Source organism: Enoplosus armatus, chromosome 14, assembly GCF_043641665.1.
Source record: "Enoplosus armatus isolate fEnoArm2 chromosome 14, fEnoArm2.hap1, whole genome shotgun sequence".
Taxonomy (NCBI): Eukaryota; Metazoa; Chordata; class Actinopteri; order Centrarchiformes; family Enoplosidae; genus Enoplosus; species Enoplosus armatus.
The window spans coordinates 3,712,255-3,725,965 of NC_092193.1; the positions used below are offsets into that span (position 1 = coordinate 3,712,255).

The following is a 13,711-nucleotide window of genomic DNA, read 5'->3' on the forward strand; positions in this document are numbered from 1 at the left end:
CTGGAAAGAGGGCAGCTGATTAGTTGTGGACAGCAAGTGGGAATGTGTGTGTGTTTGTGTGTGTGTGTGTGTGTGTGTGTATCAATCGATTCTTCCTGTACATGCTATAGTCGTCATGTGTCAGTGATGCGTGTTGGCAGTTGAAGGGGTGAATGCAGGCGCAGACACAGTATATAAGGATGACATTTGCAGCGAGTGCACATGCTGTTTTTTGTGTTTGCACTGACACATATCCACCTATAGACACATACAGCCATGCCTTCTCTCTCTGTCGCTCGCTTACTCTTTCACACACACACACACACACACACACACACACACACACACCTGCCGCCTTCTCTTCCTCCATGCTGTGCGAGTCTCAGCTCCGTCGATCGCACAGGTATTTGATATTCATGGTCTATCAGCATGGAGCTACAGCGAGATGCGTCAGAAAGAGTGAGAGAAGAGAGAAAAGGGGGGGGGGGGGCAAGTGAGGAAAAGACAGAGGGGAAATTTGAGTTGTCAATAGAGGGGGGGGGGGGGAGGACAGCAGAGAAGAGGAGGTAGAAAGACGAAGGGAGAGAGAGCATCAAGATTTTCCTTCATTGGAACAAAGGATTGTAGCTCAGTGCATGAAAAGCAGCCACAGACCAAACGTACACAAAAGTAGGTGGGCAGGTGTGTCTGCATACTTTTGGTCATATAGTTTAAATGGCAAGGGGAGAGAGAGAAGAGAGAGGAGGACGATGTAGGGGAAGGAAGGGAGTGGTAAATGTAGTGATAGAAAGTAAGGGAGGAATAGGGAGAGAGAGTCAGAGTATGAATAAAAAGAGATTTGTGCTACAGTAGGCAGCCAACAATGCTCTGCACGCCTGACTTCCCTCGACCAATTACACCCTTCACTGCCTCCTTCTCACTTCCCTCCCTCTCTCTCTCTTTCTTTGCCATCTTCACCCCTCCCACCCCCCCCCATTTTTAAAATTTCCATCAAGAGACTTTCTTAGATGCCATCAAATCGACAGGTTTGTTTGGCGAAAGCTGAGTTTGCCACCGACCCGCTAATCGTCTCAGGCGCTGCAGTGGAGAGAGGTGTGTGTGTGTGTGTGTGTGTGTGTGTGTGTGTGTGTGTGTGAGCGTGGAGGGGAAGAAGAAGAAGAGGGCGACTTTGAATTGTGTTAAAGCTAAAGATTCACTCACCTTTTAGAATACAAAGGAGAGTGGAGGCTCTGATGGTGCAAGACACACATTAGATGTGCAAAGTGGGAGAGGTTCAGTGGGAGAAGGCAAGTGAGAGAAAGGAAGGAAGTGAAAGGGGAAGCGACAGAAAGCAGTGGTAGGGACATGAAGAGATAAACGAAGGAAAGACATGCGAGGTAGACTACGTCCATACTAACCGGCTAAACCTGGAAATGCTGTTTACACGCGAAAACAAAATGAATCCATGCTAGCGTTCTTAGGTTTTATTTTGTCTACACTTAAACACCTGAACAACAAGTGCAAAAACCCATTCTTCTTTGCATTTGGCAAAACAGACGACATCTGGTCAGGAGTAGGAAAGACCTGCGTTCTGTGATCTTCTTCTTATTTTTCAGTTTCTGTTGGACGACTGAACGAGCAGACAACAAGAATTTGACCTTGGCTTATAGATGCCACTTGTTAACCAAAGACAAACAGTATTTTCTATGTTGCTGCACTGAGAAATCACCAAGTTGTCTTCTTAGCGTCACTGAGCAGGCTTAGGTTTTCCAAAAGCTGTGTTTACGTCATCCACATGAGAAGAGATTTGTGTTTTCTGCTCCTCAAATTTAGCTGGTCTAGTATGGGCATACTCTTCTCTCATACAAATGTGATGGTGAAGAAAGAGAAAAGGAGGAGGAGATGGAGAGATGGTGGAAGCGAGAGAAAGAAAAATGAGGGTTAGGTTAGAGAGGGGAGGCGGCACAGAGAAAAAAAAAAGGAAATGAGCAGTGGGAGATGGTTTGAAAAAAAGCAAAAAGAAAGTAGAGAGCAGAATAAAGAGACAGGTGAAAAGAGGTGGAAGGTAGAGAACGAGAGAGAGAGAGGGAGATACAGACGTGGCAGTGTCTCTCTCCTTTTGTGTTCCACATGGATTCATCCCTTTCTGTCGGCCCTTTCATTCACACTCCCTCGCTCGCTCACTCTGTCATTGTCATGCTCGCACTCTCTCATTCTTTTCACCCTTTTATTTTCGGCTCCTCGCCTTTTCACCCTCGCTCTACTCGTCTCCGTCCCTCCTCTCGAGCCCATCGCTCCTCTCCCTCCCCTCACCTTCTTTCAACTCTTTTGACTGTACTTTGAGCTTTCTTTCCTCCCTCTTCTGCCGTGGCTTTTATTTATTTTCACCCTCTCTTTTGTGTTTCCTCTTTCCTGTCTTCATTACCATCAGTCAGCGCCTTTAAAATCTCTAAAAATATACGGCTACATTTGAAGGTCGGGCTGAACATGTTAAGGAAAATATCTGATGTGGACCAATATTTCAATAGTGATTATTCTCTGTTAAATGATCTAATTGTGCTGTCTAAATGGTATTAAATACTGTACCCTTTTTTTTGATCAAGCATAATCAAAAACTTTTCTTTCAATTGGAGAAAAGCTAAAGTAGAAGTAAACTAGTTTTCTATTGAAACACATTTTGTGTTAGTGGTACAAACTATTTAACTTAACCGTAGGTTGGCACAGTTGCTCATGAGGTAATAGTGCTTCTGGTAGGTCATGTCTGACCAATTTAATATCACTAAAGATACAGTTGTCAGCTCTGCTCTTCAGCTGCTTGAGCTAACGAGCAGCTAACTGACTTCACATCTCTGAATACTGGACTTCCATACTAACAACCTTTAATTTAATCAGCTTAAAACGCTGATATGATGTGCCACGAAGTTCTAGCTGGAAGATAATAATTCACTTTCCATCAACAGTCTGTCATGCTCATAAACCACCAAGCTAACCTGCTAACTGCCTTTGAAAATACACATTTCTGAGCAGCTAAACTCACCACTCTCTTGTCTCTTTGAAAGCCAAAAAGACTTTCTAGCTTTTCTAACGTCAAAATGAGTTGTGTTTCTTTTTTGTGGAAACCGTCTTTGGCCGAGCTTAATAAGTGTGGGCCGCCCCTGATGATACACGTTAGCTCTGCTCTTTAGCCGCTTGAGCTATTTTAGGTAATTGTCTTCGGCTAACTGTCTGTCATGCTATCAAGCTAACTGCTAAGTACCAGTTTGAAAATTGCATGTTTTTAACAGCAGAAATACTATTTTGCCAACGAAATGGTATAGTATGTTTTTTTTTTTCTTGAGGAGTCTTTCTCTGTTGTGCGTGAACGGTTTCATCGGCTCGTGATTAACGTTGATTAGCTACAGATGTGCCTGCGACAGTTTCTAGGCAGTTAAATTGAAAATGACCAACTATTCTTTCTATAAACATCTTTAAAACTTGTCGAGTGTTAATGATGTAATTAGCAGACGATGAGATTTTAAATTTTACTCTTTAAAATCACGATTTACACGTAAAATAGATACGTCGTTTAGTCCTTTTACTGGCATTATTTATCCTGAGATGCGTTATATCAGTTAATAGATTTTATTCTTATTTCTTATATCTTATATATTCTTATTCTTTTATCTTATTTTCAATCTTGAAATAACACCAAATCTGCTTCACTGATCAGTTATACTTTTGAGTTGTAATAATTAATTTCCTGTTTTCTATTTTCTTATTCTGACCGTTTGCAGTTTAAGAGGATTATGTCGTTGTTTTGTTTTTTCTTTTTAATTAGCCTTAAATTCAATTCCAGGCAGAATGAATTGGACTTGAGGTTCCCAAATAATTAAATTTTCTGTTGTCTTATGTGTTATTATTCCTAAGTACTTCCCATGCTTTGTGTCTGGTATAAAATTGGCTGGTTTTTTTCCTGCTTTGTTTTTAGTTTTATCTCAAACGTATTCCAGGTAGCATTCCTATGTCTCTCTGAAACATGCAGACACCCTGACAGTGCTCTTACTGCTGTCTTTCCCTTTATATTCCTCCTTCCTTCCCTTTCTTTCTTACTCCATACATCCTCGTTTTGCCCCTTCTCCTCCTATTCTGTACCCCCCCCACCTCCTTCCCCACTTTGACTCTCCCTCCATCCCTCTTTCTCCCCCCTCCTTTCCACCCAGAGCAATTCCATCTCTCTCCCAGCAAACAAAGGGAGCTAATGACATGCTGACACCGAGCCCGATGATTGAATTCATTAGGCGTGCACAATAATTGCCAGGCGTGAGCGTGCACGCACCCATCTATTCAGAGGACAGCTGTCAAATAACAAGCAAGAGAGAATAGCTTTTTATTGTTGGAGCTGGAGGAGAGAGAGGGAGAATGAATTAGAGAAAGAGTGAGCGAAGCACCTGTTGTGGATGGGAAGAGAGAGAGCACTCAGCATGTCAATTAGGCTGCTGTGTTCATGCAGGGTTACTGGGAAGTTTACTGGCTGGTTGACGCACTAGGCATCGCGATGCAGGTGCACGGTGTGTCGAATTTATTCTTCAGGTACTTCTGTCTGAATCTGTAAACTCTTCGTTTTAGACCTTCTGGGGTGAGGACAAGTGTGTTCACTCTTCTGAGGATGAAGATTAGAATTTAGTGGAGGGTTGAAATAAGTTTAGGCTGTAGTCATTCGTTCATCAGTGCTGCACAATAAGAAGGAAAAGACAAACCTGGTTTGGGATCATTTTTATGGATATTGCTAAGGGGATATGAGATGTGATCAGCATCAGACACGAACAACACAGACTGCATCCGTTTCATATGTAGATTTAGGAGCTTCACATGTTAATGCATTGCTTTTGATCTGTACAATCTCAATCTTCATCATCCTTTGACAGTACTGATTCAGCCCACCTCTGATTCACCAGCACTGAAAACTGAAGCCAACAACGCATCACATCCTGATTCTGATAAAATTCCTCTCTAATTTGAGGCTTTCCTAAATGTTTTAAAGAAGCATGTCCATGCTTTTGTATTGATGAACCACAGCGTTGTCCCTTGATTATAGACGTCCCTGCCTGCTTATACTAAGTACCTGATTTAGCAGTTAGGAGCGCTGGTCTGTTTAACACTAATATATCTGATGTAGCTAATGAGCTTGCACTCTGATTTACCTCCCTGCTATCTGCCCGGCTGCAATTTATATGCAAGTACTTTTCATTAACCTCAAGTGGCCAAATGAAGGTCCTTTTAACTTTGGCCCTTTGGCTAACCCACAGGAACATGGTGAAAGCATTGCAAGGCTGTAGAGGCATGTGTGTTATTGCTTTAGGCTAGAATAAATGCATGAATATTTTTGCTTTGTATAATTAAATATGCATTATGGTATATGAGCATATAACTGTATTATTTAAATAGCTGTGTCTTTGTGGACTAGGTGGATGTAGTTCTGCTGTTGAGTATCTTTATTTAGTTTTAACATTTTTGGACGTCAAGAATCTAAATCTGTATCTCTCTTTCTCTTTCTGTGTTCCCCCTCTTACAGAAGACAGAGGAGGACGACTTGGTCCTGACTCCAGACGGGACCAGAGAGTTCCTGACCTTTGAGATCCCCCTCAGTGACTCGGGTTCAGCTGGGTTGGGTGTCAGCGTCAAAGGCAATCGCTCCAAGGAGAACCACGCTGACCTGGGCATCTTCGTCAAATCGATCATTAATGGAGGCGCAGCCTGCAAGGTACTTTCTGCTGTAATTAAAAGAGTGTTTGAGTGGAAATATATAAGAGAGCTTCTTATCTTATGTTAGCCAGCAGCTATTGGTAAGATGATATCATTCCATGTTTTATATAAAATGGTGAGTAGTTTCTATTTATTAGGTATCTTATTCTCACCAAAAGTTTACTATTCTTTTGGAGACAATTGCTTTTTGGCATCTGCCCTTAATGTGCAGTTTGCATTAGACAGTAAATGCAGATGCTTTAAGAGTTTAAAATTTGAAATATAATTTTACATACAACAAGTTAACCTCTCATCTGGCTGCAGTGATATGAGGTGTAAACCAACTAGTTGATTTAGTCATCATCAGAATTAGAAGTTGTGATAGAAGACCTAATGCTTATCTGTGTCTCACCTGATGTACCTACCTTTTATAGCGAACTGCTGCTTACTTACCTGTTCTAGATAACACCCTGTCAGACTGACACCAGGTCAGTATGACCTGCACACAGGGAGACACAAACTTAAAGTTTCATAGAAGGCTTTAAATATAATTTTCTAATGTCTGCAGACAATCTGAGACAGAATAGAGGAGAGTCATGCAACAAACTGAGGTCTTTACCTCATGGTCACCTGTTATAAATCCCTCCATATGCCCTTGGCAGGGAATTGAAGTAAAATGACTTTTCTGTTCCTCAACAACTATAAAGAAAAGCTTCATCTGTGATAAAGTCTATTAACACAAAGTGCTCTGTTTTTCTGTTGCTGTCTGTAGAGCTGTGCTGCAGTCAGTCTCAGTAGTCTTTCAACTTGATTGTTTTTCATACAAGGCTTGTGTTGACAGAATGTAATAACGGACTTAAACGCACACTTCTCTGTTGGAGATGAGATCATGGCTAGAAACAGGATACAGAGAGACTGTTAGTCTGATTAGATAACGGTTACGGTTAAATTGGTGATATGACACAGTATGTTTCGTTTGGTAGTTGGAAAAGTAAAGTCTCCACTTTTTCTGTGCTATTAAGAGTTTAAATATATACAATATATTAAATTAAATATACACTTTTTTTTCCTGTGTGATTCCTTGTCCACCAACAGGATGGGCGGCTTCGAGTGAATGACCAGTTGATTGCTGTCAATGGAGAGTCACTATTGGGCAAAACCAACCACGACGCCATGGAAACGCTACGCAAATCCATGTCAACGGAAGGCAACAAACGTGGGATGATCCAGCTCATTGTGGCCAGACGAGTGTCCAAAGGAAATGAGGTAAGGAACAAGGTGAAAGAGTGTGGCTGTCACTCTTGAGTAGGGACAAACTTTTGGATATGTGTCTGATAAGGATACAGCTCTGCAAAACTGACTGCTAATGTTGGTTAGCCCAATGGACTCTGTTGTAAAGCTGTGTCAAAATGTTCTCAAAAACTGACCAATAAGTAAAACATAGACACCACTATGTAGTACTGGTGTAACCACTCTATCAAAATGTGGTCTTATTGTGAATCAGTATGGAAATATTGTAGCACATGTAAACATAATGATTCAGCCTTTTATTTACCCTGACTGAGCACATATGACCTTATGCAGCAGCAGCCTGCTTCACACTTGAGTTTCACACGTTCACACCTTAGAGCTGCACATTACAGCTGCAGTACTGTAGTGTTGACTGTTGACCCCTGAGCAGGTCTAGTGGAAAAAACTGGGGGCTAAACACCCTGCACAAGGACATATCAACATTTGTTTTCATGCACAGTTACTTCTCAGATTTGTCTTTCCTGACTGATGTGAGATTTAAACCCAAGTGCGGTTTCTTTTTGATCCTATTTCCAATCAAATTGGTTGTAATTATAATGTCTTTTTTGATATAGACACTGTTGTCCTAAACTAAATAAATATACTTGTGATGGAGTCGTTAGGCACCGCTTCATTTCGACCCTCTCTGTGATAAATGTACAACGCAACCCAAAGCAAACCACTGGGAAATACCCTCATGAGCAGCAATGAGAGTTTCGTGAAATAAAAGTAAGTAGTTAGGTCATACTAGTTCACCAACCCCTCCCACGCAGGCTCACCTCCCTGGAGGCAGCTGGAGGGGGAAAAAAAAACCCAAAACAAAAAAAAACATGACTGTGAACGGAGCTACACAACTTTTCTCCTCCCCTCAATGTCATGTTTTTACATTCTCTGTACACCTTGGTCTGTCGCCTGCTTGAAAGCCGAGGCTGAGTCTGAGCCTGTGTGCACCTCTGCTGTGTGTCTGTGTATGTGCGTGCACATTGGCGTGCACGTGTACGCCTCTGGCACTGCCTGGCTTCCCTGCTCTCCTTTTCCAACCTGGTGTGTCAAAGTTTTGATTTCCCCTCGGTCCGTCTGGTAATTGAAAGCAGAGGCTAAGCCTGGAGGTGTGTTTTTGTGTTTGTGTGTCTCTGTGTGTGTACATGCGCACGTCTTTGTGTCTGTGTGTGTATATGAGTGTGTAGTTTGTGATTTTGTACATCCTGCTTATGCATATATGCATTTATTTCCAAGGATTTTTCAGTGTGTTCGTTCAAAAACAGATTCCCTGTGTGTATGTGTGGTGCGGCCATGTGAAGGCAGTGAGACTTCACAGACAGCAACGTGGATGAATAAAATTCGAGCGTTGGGAGTCTCGTCAATCTCGGTTTCACATGCAAAGCTGGAGGCATGGCCTGAGGCTGTCCAAGTGTCCAGCTATTTATAAGAAATAGTGTCCAAGACACTCAGAGAGGAGGAAAACAACAATTTAATACACTCATACTGAAAGAGACTGATATAGAAAGTCCTTATAGAGTCACTGTAGATAGTTAATACCACACAACCAGCTGTCCATCAAATATTAGTTAAAATCAAATAATATCTAATTACTATAGGAGGAAAGCTGTCGCTCATTTTGACATATTGTCATACCCATACTGACATATTGGCTCAAATAATCCTGTATTTACTTTCTTCCCCATGTCTCTATCCCTTGATAGCCAATCTCAAATCAATGTCAAATGTTTGCCGATGCATAAATCACAAGCCCAACTGCTCCCGTTCCTTTCTCCATCCCCGTAGAAGCATAGTGAACCCCGAGCAGCTGACTTCCTCATCACCGTTGGCGCCCGATGGGATCGAGACCTTCCCGGAGCTCAATTATCAACCTGAATATGCAATGAGCTGCAGTGTGATTTGCCGATGCGCCCTCAGTATGGCGAATCCCCTCGGCTATTACTGAGGCGTTTCACCTCAGCCCCTCAGCCGGCCAATTCATTAACTATCTCATTTAAAGTCGAGAGCAGTCGCGTGCCAACAGTCACGGCACCATATGGCGACCTTAGAAATTAGTTTGTTTCCGTGGAACGTTTGTTGTATCAGTGTGTAGGTTCGATTGGATCTGTTAGCTGTGATTCAAGCCGCTTCATTTGTCCAGTAATTAAGTGAAAATAACTTACCTGCAGTTGATGATGAAACCCTATGAAATATGAATTTTTATTTCGTATAATACTAGATTTTTAGATAAGATGCTGGATCAGAAGTTATTGTTAAAAGCAGTTAGAGTACCTTCCTCACGGATCAGTAACTAAGTACATTTACTTAAGCACTGGTTTACTTTGAGGTACCTTACTGGAGTATTTCCATTTTATGCTACTTTATACTTATACTCCACTACATATTAGAAGGTAATGTTATACTTTATACCGAGCAAGATTTTACATCCAAAACATATGATCATCATCAGGGCCTTGTTTTAGAAACACTAAGTCCATATTCCCCCAGCTCAGCTTGTCCCCCTCAACTCCTCCTGGCATCCTTACAGTCCCCAAATTCCCAGAATCAATACTGAGGACATGACATGTTGTTATTGATAAATCTACCAGCTTAATAAACAGTGTATGAAGATAAAATTGACTCCACAGCAGCTGTCTACATTTAAATGCTGCTTGCATGTAAATGCAGCACCATCGACATTTTGATACTTAAGTATATTTTGATAAAAATGCTTATGTACCTTTTTTGTGGTATTGATACCTTTTACTTCGGTTATGGATCTTCTACCACCGAGGAAAGCTAATGTGTGGTTGTTCAGGAATCTGGAGATTTAAACAAGCAGCCTTCTAGTCTGAAATGCTCTTCTGCCAGCCTCCTAATGTACCCACATATGTATTCTCCTGTAAACTGGACTTGTTTGTTTACATCAGAATCTGTTCTGCGGTGGTTATTACAGCACCTCAACCATTTAGTGAGCTGAAAGGATCATTGGGCAAAGACCTTCTGCCAAAATCGAATCCCAGCCTAGCTAGTTATAGTCATTGATCGGGGTAATTTAGCTCCGGTATTAACTGGAGTGTGATAGTGTTATCGCTCGTTATGTGATGCCAGCGATGATGGTTATCTTGATGGCAAGAGCTGTCATCACCTTCAGCAATAAATGCAGAAACTATAGAAAATCAATACAGTCAACTATCCAATGGACAAACAATGGGGGTCGAAGACACACACACATGTTCTTGGACCGTGGATGTGTGTTTGGGTGACATGGGGCCAGCAAATGGTCTATTTGTCCAGCAAACGACAGTGTCATCATGGGTCCTGAGGGAAATGTCAAGATGCTAGCAAGCTAACCATCCCCTGCGGGGGAACACTAGCTCGCTAACAGCCTGTGGCTTAACATCCTATTGGAAATCCATGCTCATTTATCCTGGTTATCACACTGCTAGCATTAGCATTGTGTCCATCCATTACTGTTTAGCAAATGTTAGCATGGCTAATTCCCTTCTGCCGACTTACTACTCAAGTACAAAGGATTATTTATTCTTTTTCAACCATAGTCCGGTGCTTTCTCAAAGCATTTCACAAATGGTTCAACTGGTCAAAACCAAAGTTAGCCTTTGCTTGGATCAAGACAAGACGCCACACTCTATATACACAACTCTATATAAAATCTACACTGGTTTAAGAGCATAATCAAAGAGAATCAACCATAGCGTACACACCCAAAGAAAGAATTAACCTTTTTTTTTTACTTTACTGTAGAAGAATACGATACAATCATTATCCCTAATATTACCTCCCTCATTCAGGACGCACCAGGGAGCCCGCTGGGACCTCAGCAGACTATGAACACCTCTCTGGATGACCACGAGCGCCGAATCTCCCACTCCTTGTATGGTGGCCTGGAGGGACTTGATGATAACTTGATGCCACGACAAGGCATGATGCCACGCACTATAGGTAAGTATCTCCTGTCAGAACTTATTCTCTTTGGCTTGTACTCCTCCAATTGCTACTGATTATAGCGGTTACTTCCTGGTTGAGGTTTATATGTATACTGGTCTGGGTCTCAGTCTGATGCCATGCTATGTTCCTATGCAAAGACTGGTATTAGTGCTAAGAATTATCACTGAACACTTACACTTGTAAGAATAACGCTCTGTAGCAGACTTTTGAATAACAGAAAATTAGGGCAACTCTTAGAATACAAGTTCAGCATTTACATTTCCCTTCTGTTAGTGTGTGTGTGTTTTCCTGATAGAGTCTATGGTGTAACCTGCCAGGTTTAGTCAATACAGAATATGGTCTAATTGTGTCATCTGGTCTCAGTTCCTGTCAAGACTCAGTGGGTTTTAATGTCTCGGAAAATGTCAGAGAGAGAGAGAGATGGAAAAAAATGGCCCCCGGACAATTTGTTTTTGCAGACGCCCTGCTAGTGATTGATTATTTTTTAGTGGGTGTCTGTTGAGTGCTAGTTTGCATGCTTATCAGTCTCTCTGTACATGACCTATCTATTGTTGCTCAAACCAGTTCTCAGTTGGTTTGGAAGTGAATGTGTGTGTGTGTTGGTCTAAGTTAAAGAGATTAGCAAGCATATTTGCTTCCGTTTGTGTGAGAGTTCTGCACGCATCTGTACAGGATTGCATGTGTGTAGCACTTGAATGATTGATGGACGGGTGGTGAATTTGCCTTACCTCAAAGAAAGGCTTCTGTACGCCAGATGGTGTAACTGCCTCGCTCGTCTGTGTTAAATTCAAGGAATTACAAAATGACCACATTATCTCCGTAACGTTTGTCTTCTGCAGTTGTTTCATTGCTTTGCATTTCCCCAAAGACCAAAACGACGCAAGTGATTTTAAGGATACAAAAATAGTTTGCACACTTGAATCACAGCAAGTCAGTCCAGACAAGAACATACACAAAATACCTTAAATGTAAATTAATTAAGCAGAGGACGAGTTGGCACACCAACTTTTAATCTGTTTTTTCTTTTTTTTTTTTAAATGACCTCCTACCAACTTTACTCATTAATCAATGCAACATAATGTGAAAGTGTGAACTCTGTTTTCCTTTCATGCAAATTGGTTGACATTGAAACTGTTGTTAGTGTAAACAAACAAAAAAAAAAGTGTGAGTTATGACTCACGAGGAAGTGTTAATGGGTGAAGTTCCAGGAGGCTGCTGCTGTGGCTGCGTTCATCCATGCTTAACAAACAGCGAGAGCTTATAATGAGCGTACAGGCTCGGGAGTGAAAGCACAAGGCAGATATGCAGAAGATACAGCCGTTGTCTGCTCAACAGTGGCAAACAAGATGGTTGTCACTAAGCCGACCAGATGAGCTGATGTCTGTATGTACAGGCCCAGTGCTTTTATAAGAGCTGGAGATGATCAAAGTGCTGTATACAGTCTGTACAAATACATAAAATCACTCTAAATACACAGTTGAAAATCAACATGGTGCTGCCAGCGTCTATGCACAGATCCAGACAGACAGTAGCAGCAGTACCTGAAAACTGGAGAATACAAGTGAATTTTGAACTGAGGCTTGAAAAAGATTTGATAGAAAGGAGAAAGGCGTATAAGAGCATAAGAGGTCTGATATATTTGAATTGTTAATTAAAACCAGATGCAACTTTCTGTACAGTTTTTTAAAAAACGAAGAGATTGGTAGATACAGGAGGATTGAAGAAGGATAAAATGAAGGAATACACGACAAAAATATGATAGTTGTTGTTGGCTTTTGTTCCACTGTCCCCAATCCCGTAGATAAAATTAAACGCTGTTCAAAATGTGGAGCAGTATACGATCATGAACCTCAACAATAGCAGGAAGGATTACAAAAGATGACGGTGACCTCATGTCAGTGCTGTCATAGTGTTCAGCGACATCCAACCCTCATCCTCTCAGGATTAAATAAAACACTGTGTGCCCCCTGACCCACCAAATACCAACACCTGCTGCTTTTTGATCCTCCGTCACGTGTGTTCTTGAGTTTTCACTTCAGATTGTCAGGACTAAGCAGGGAAATGAAGATGTGAGGGTGGCTAGAGTGGCCTGTTTCTTCTACTACCACCTAACCTCAACAAGGCAGGACACCAGATGCAAGAAACCTCCGAGGTTGGCCTGTGGAGGGATGTGCACTATGTAATTACTATCACAGACTCGTGAGGCATTTCCCTGCTTATTAAACACTTAATCAGCCTAGTAGGGTGCTTTTTCCTGACCACCTAAGGGGAATTTTTAACCCCAATTTGTCATATAAAATATTTTGGATCTTCTTCCTCCATGTGGTTTCTGAATCAGTTCAAATGTTAATAAAACGTTTCCATGTGCTTGGCTTGACCTCGAGATATCAAAGCAGCACATTGTTTGAGAACATCACTCTGCAGTTTTGTGTCAAAGTGAGATTGGAGATGTCGAGGAAGGATTTAAAGCTTTATTTGAACCTGTTTTAATTTGCCTCAGTGGCCTGAGCACGGAGGATAAAGGCCAGAGGCTCTGGATTTAAGCTGGTCAACTCTGCTTGATGCCACAGAGGAGGGATCTGTCTTCCAGGACGGACAGAAATGCAATAGATGTCATGTGCACAGAGTAGACAAACGTAAAATGACAGTACGGACAATCAGGATGACAAAATTATAGTAGATAGTTTTAACTTGTGTGGTCTCAAGTTGAAAGTACTGTAGGAGAACGCACAAGCTAATTTACTGTTGCCACATTTAGTACTCTCCTGTGCATTAATATAAATGTGGTGATTCA

General features: G+C 41.6%; 1 protein-coding gene across 4 annotated transcripts in view; it reads left to right on the forward strand.

Moving 5' to 3' along the window:
* pard3ab (par-3 family cell polarity regulator alpha, b) overlaps positions 1-13,711 on the forward strand; it is a 208,257-nt gene that overhangs the window by 119,144 nt on the left and 75,402 nt on the right. For 2 of the 4 annotated variants that reach the window (XM_070919593.1, XM_070919594.1), the window contains 3 exons: positions 5,510-5,698; positions 6,775-6,957; positions 10,761-10,911. In XM_070919593.1, coding sequence (XP_070775694.1) covers positions 5,510-5,698; positions 6,775-6,957; positions 10,761-10,911 — 523 coding nt within the window. The remainder of the gene's footprint in view (positions 1-5,509; positions 5,699-6,774; positions 6,958-10,760; positions 10,912-13,711) is intronic. The other 2 variants (XM_070919592.1, XM_070919595.1) reach the window with 1 other exon arrangement.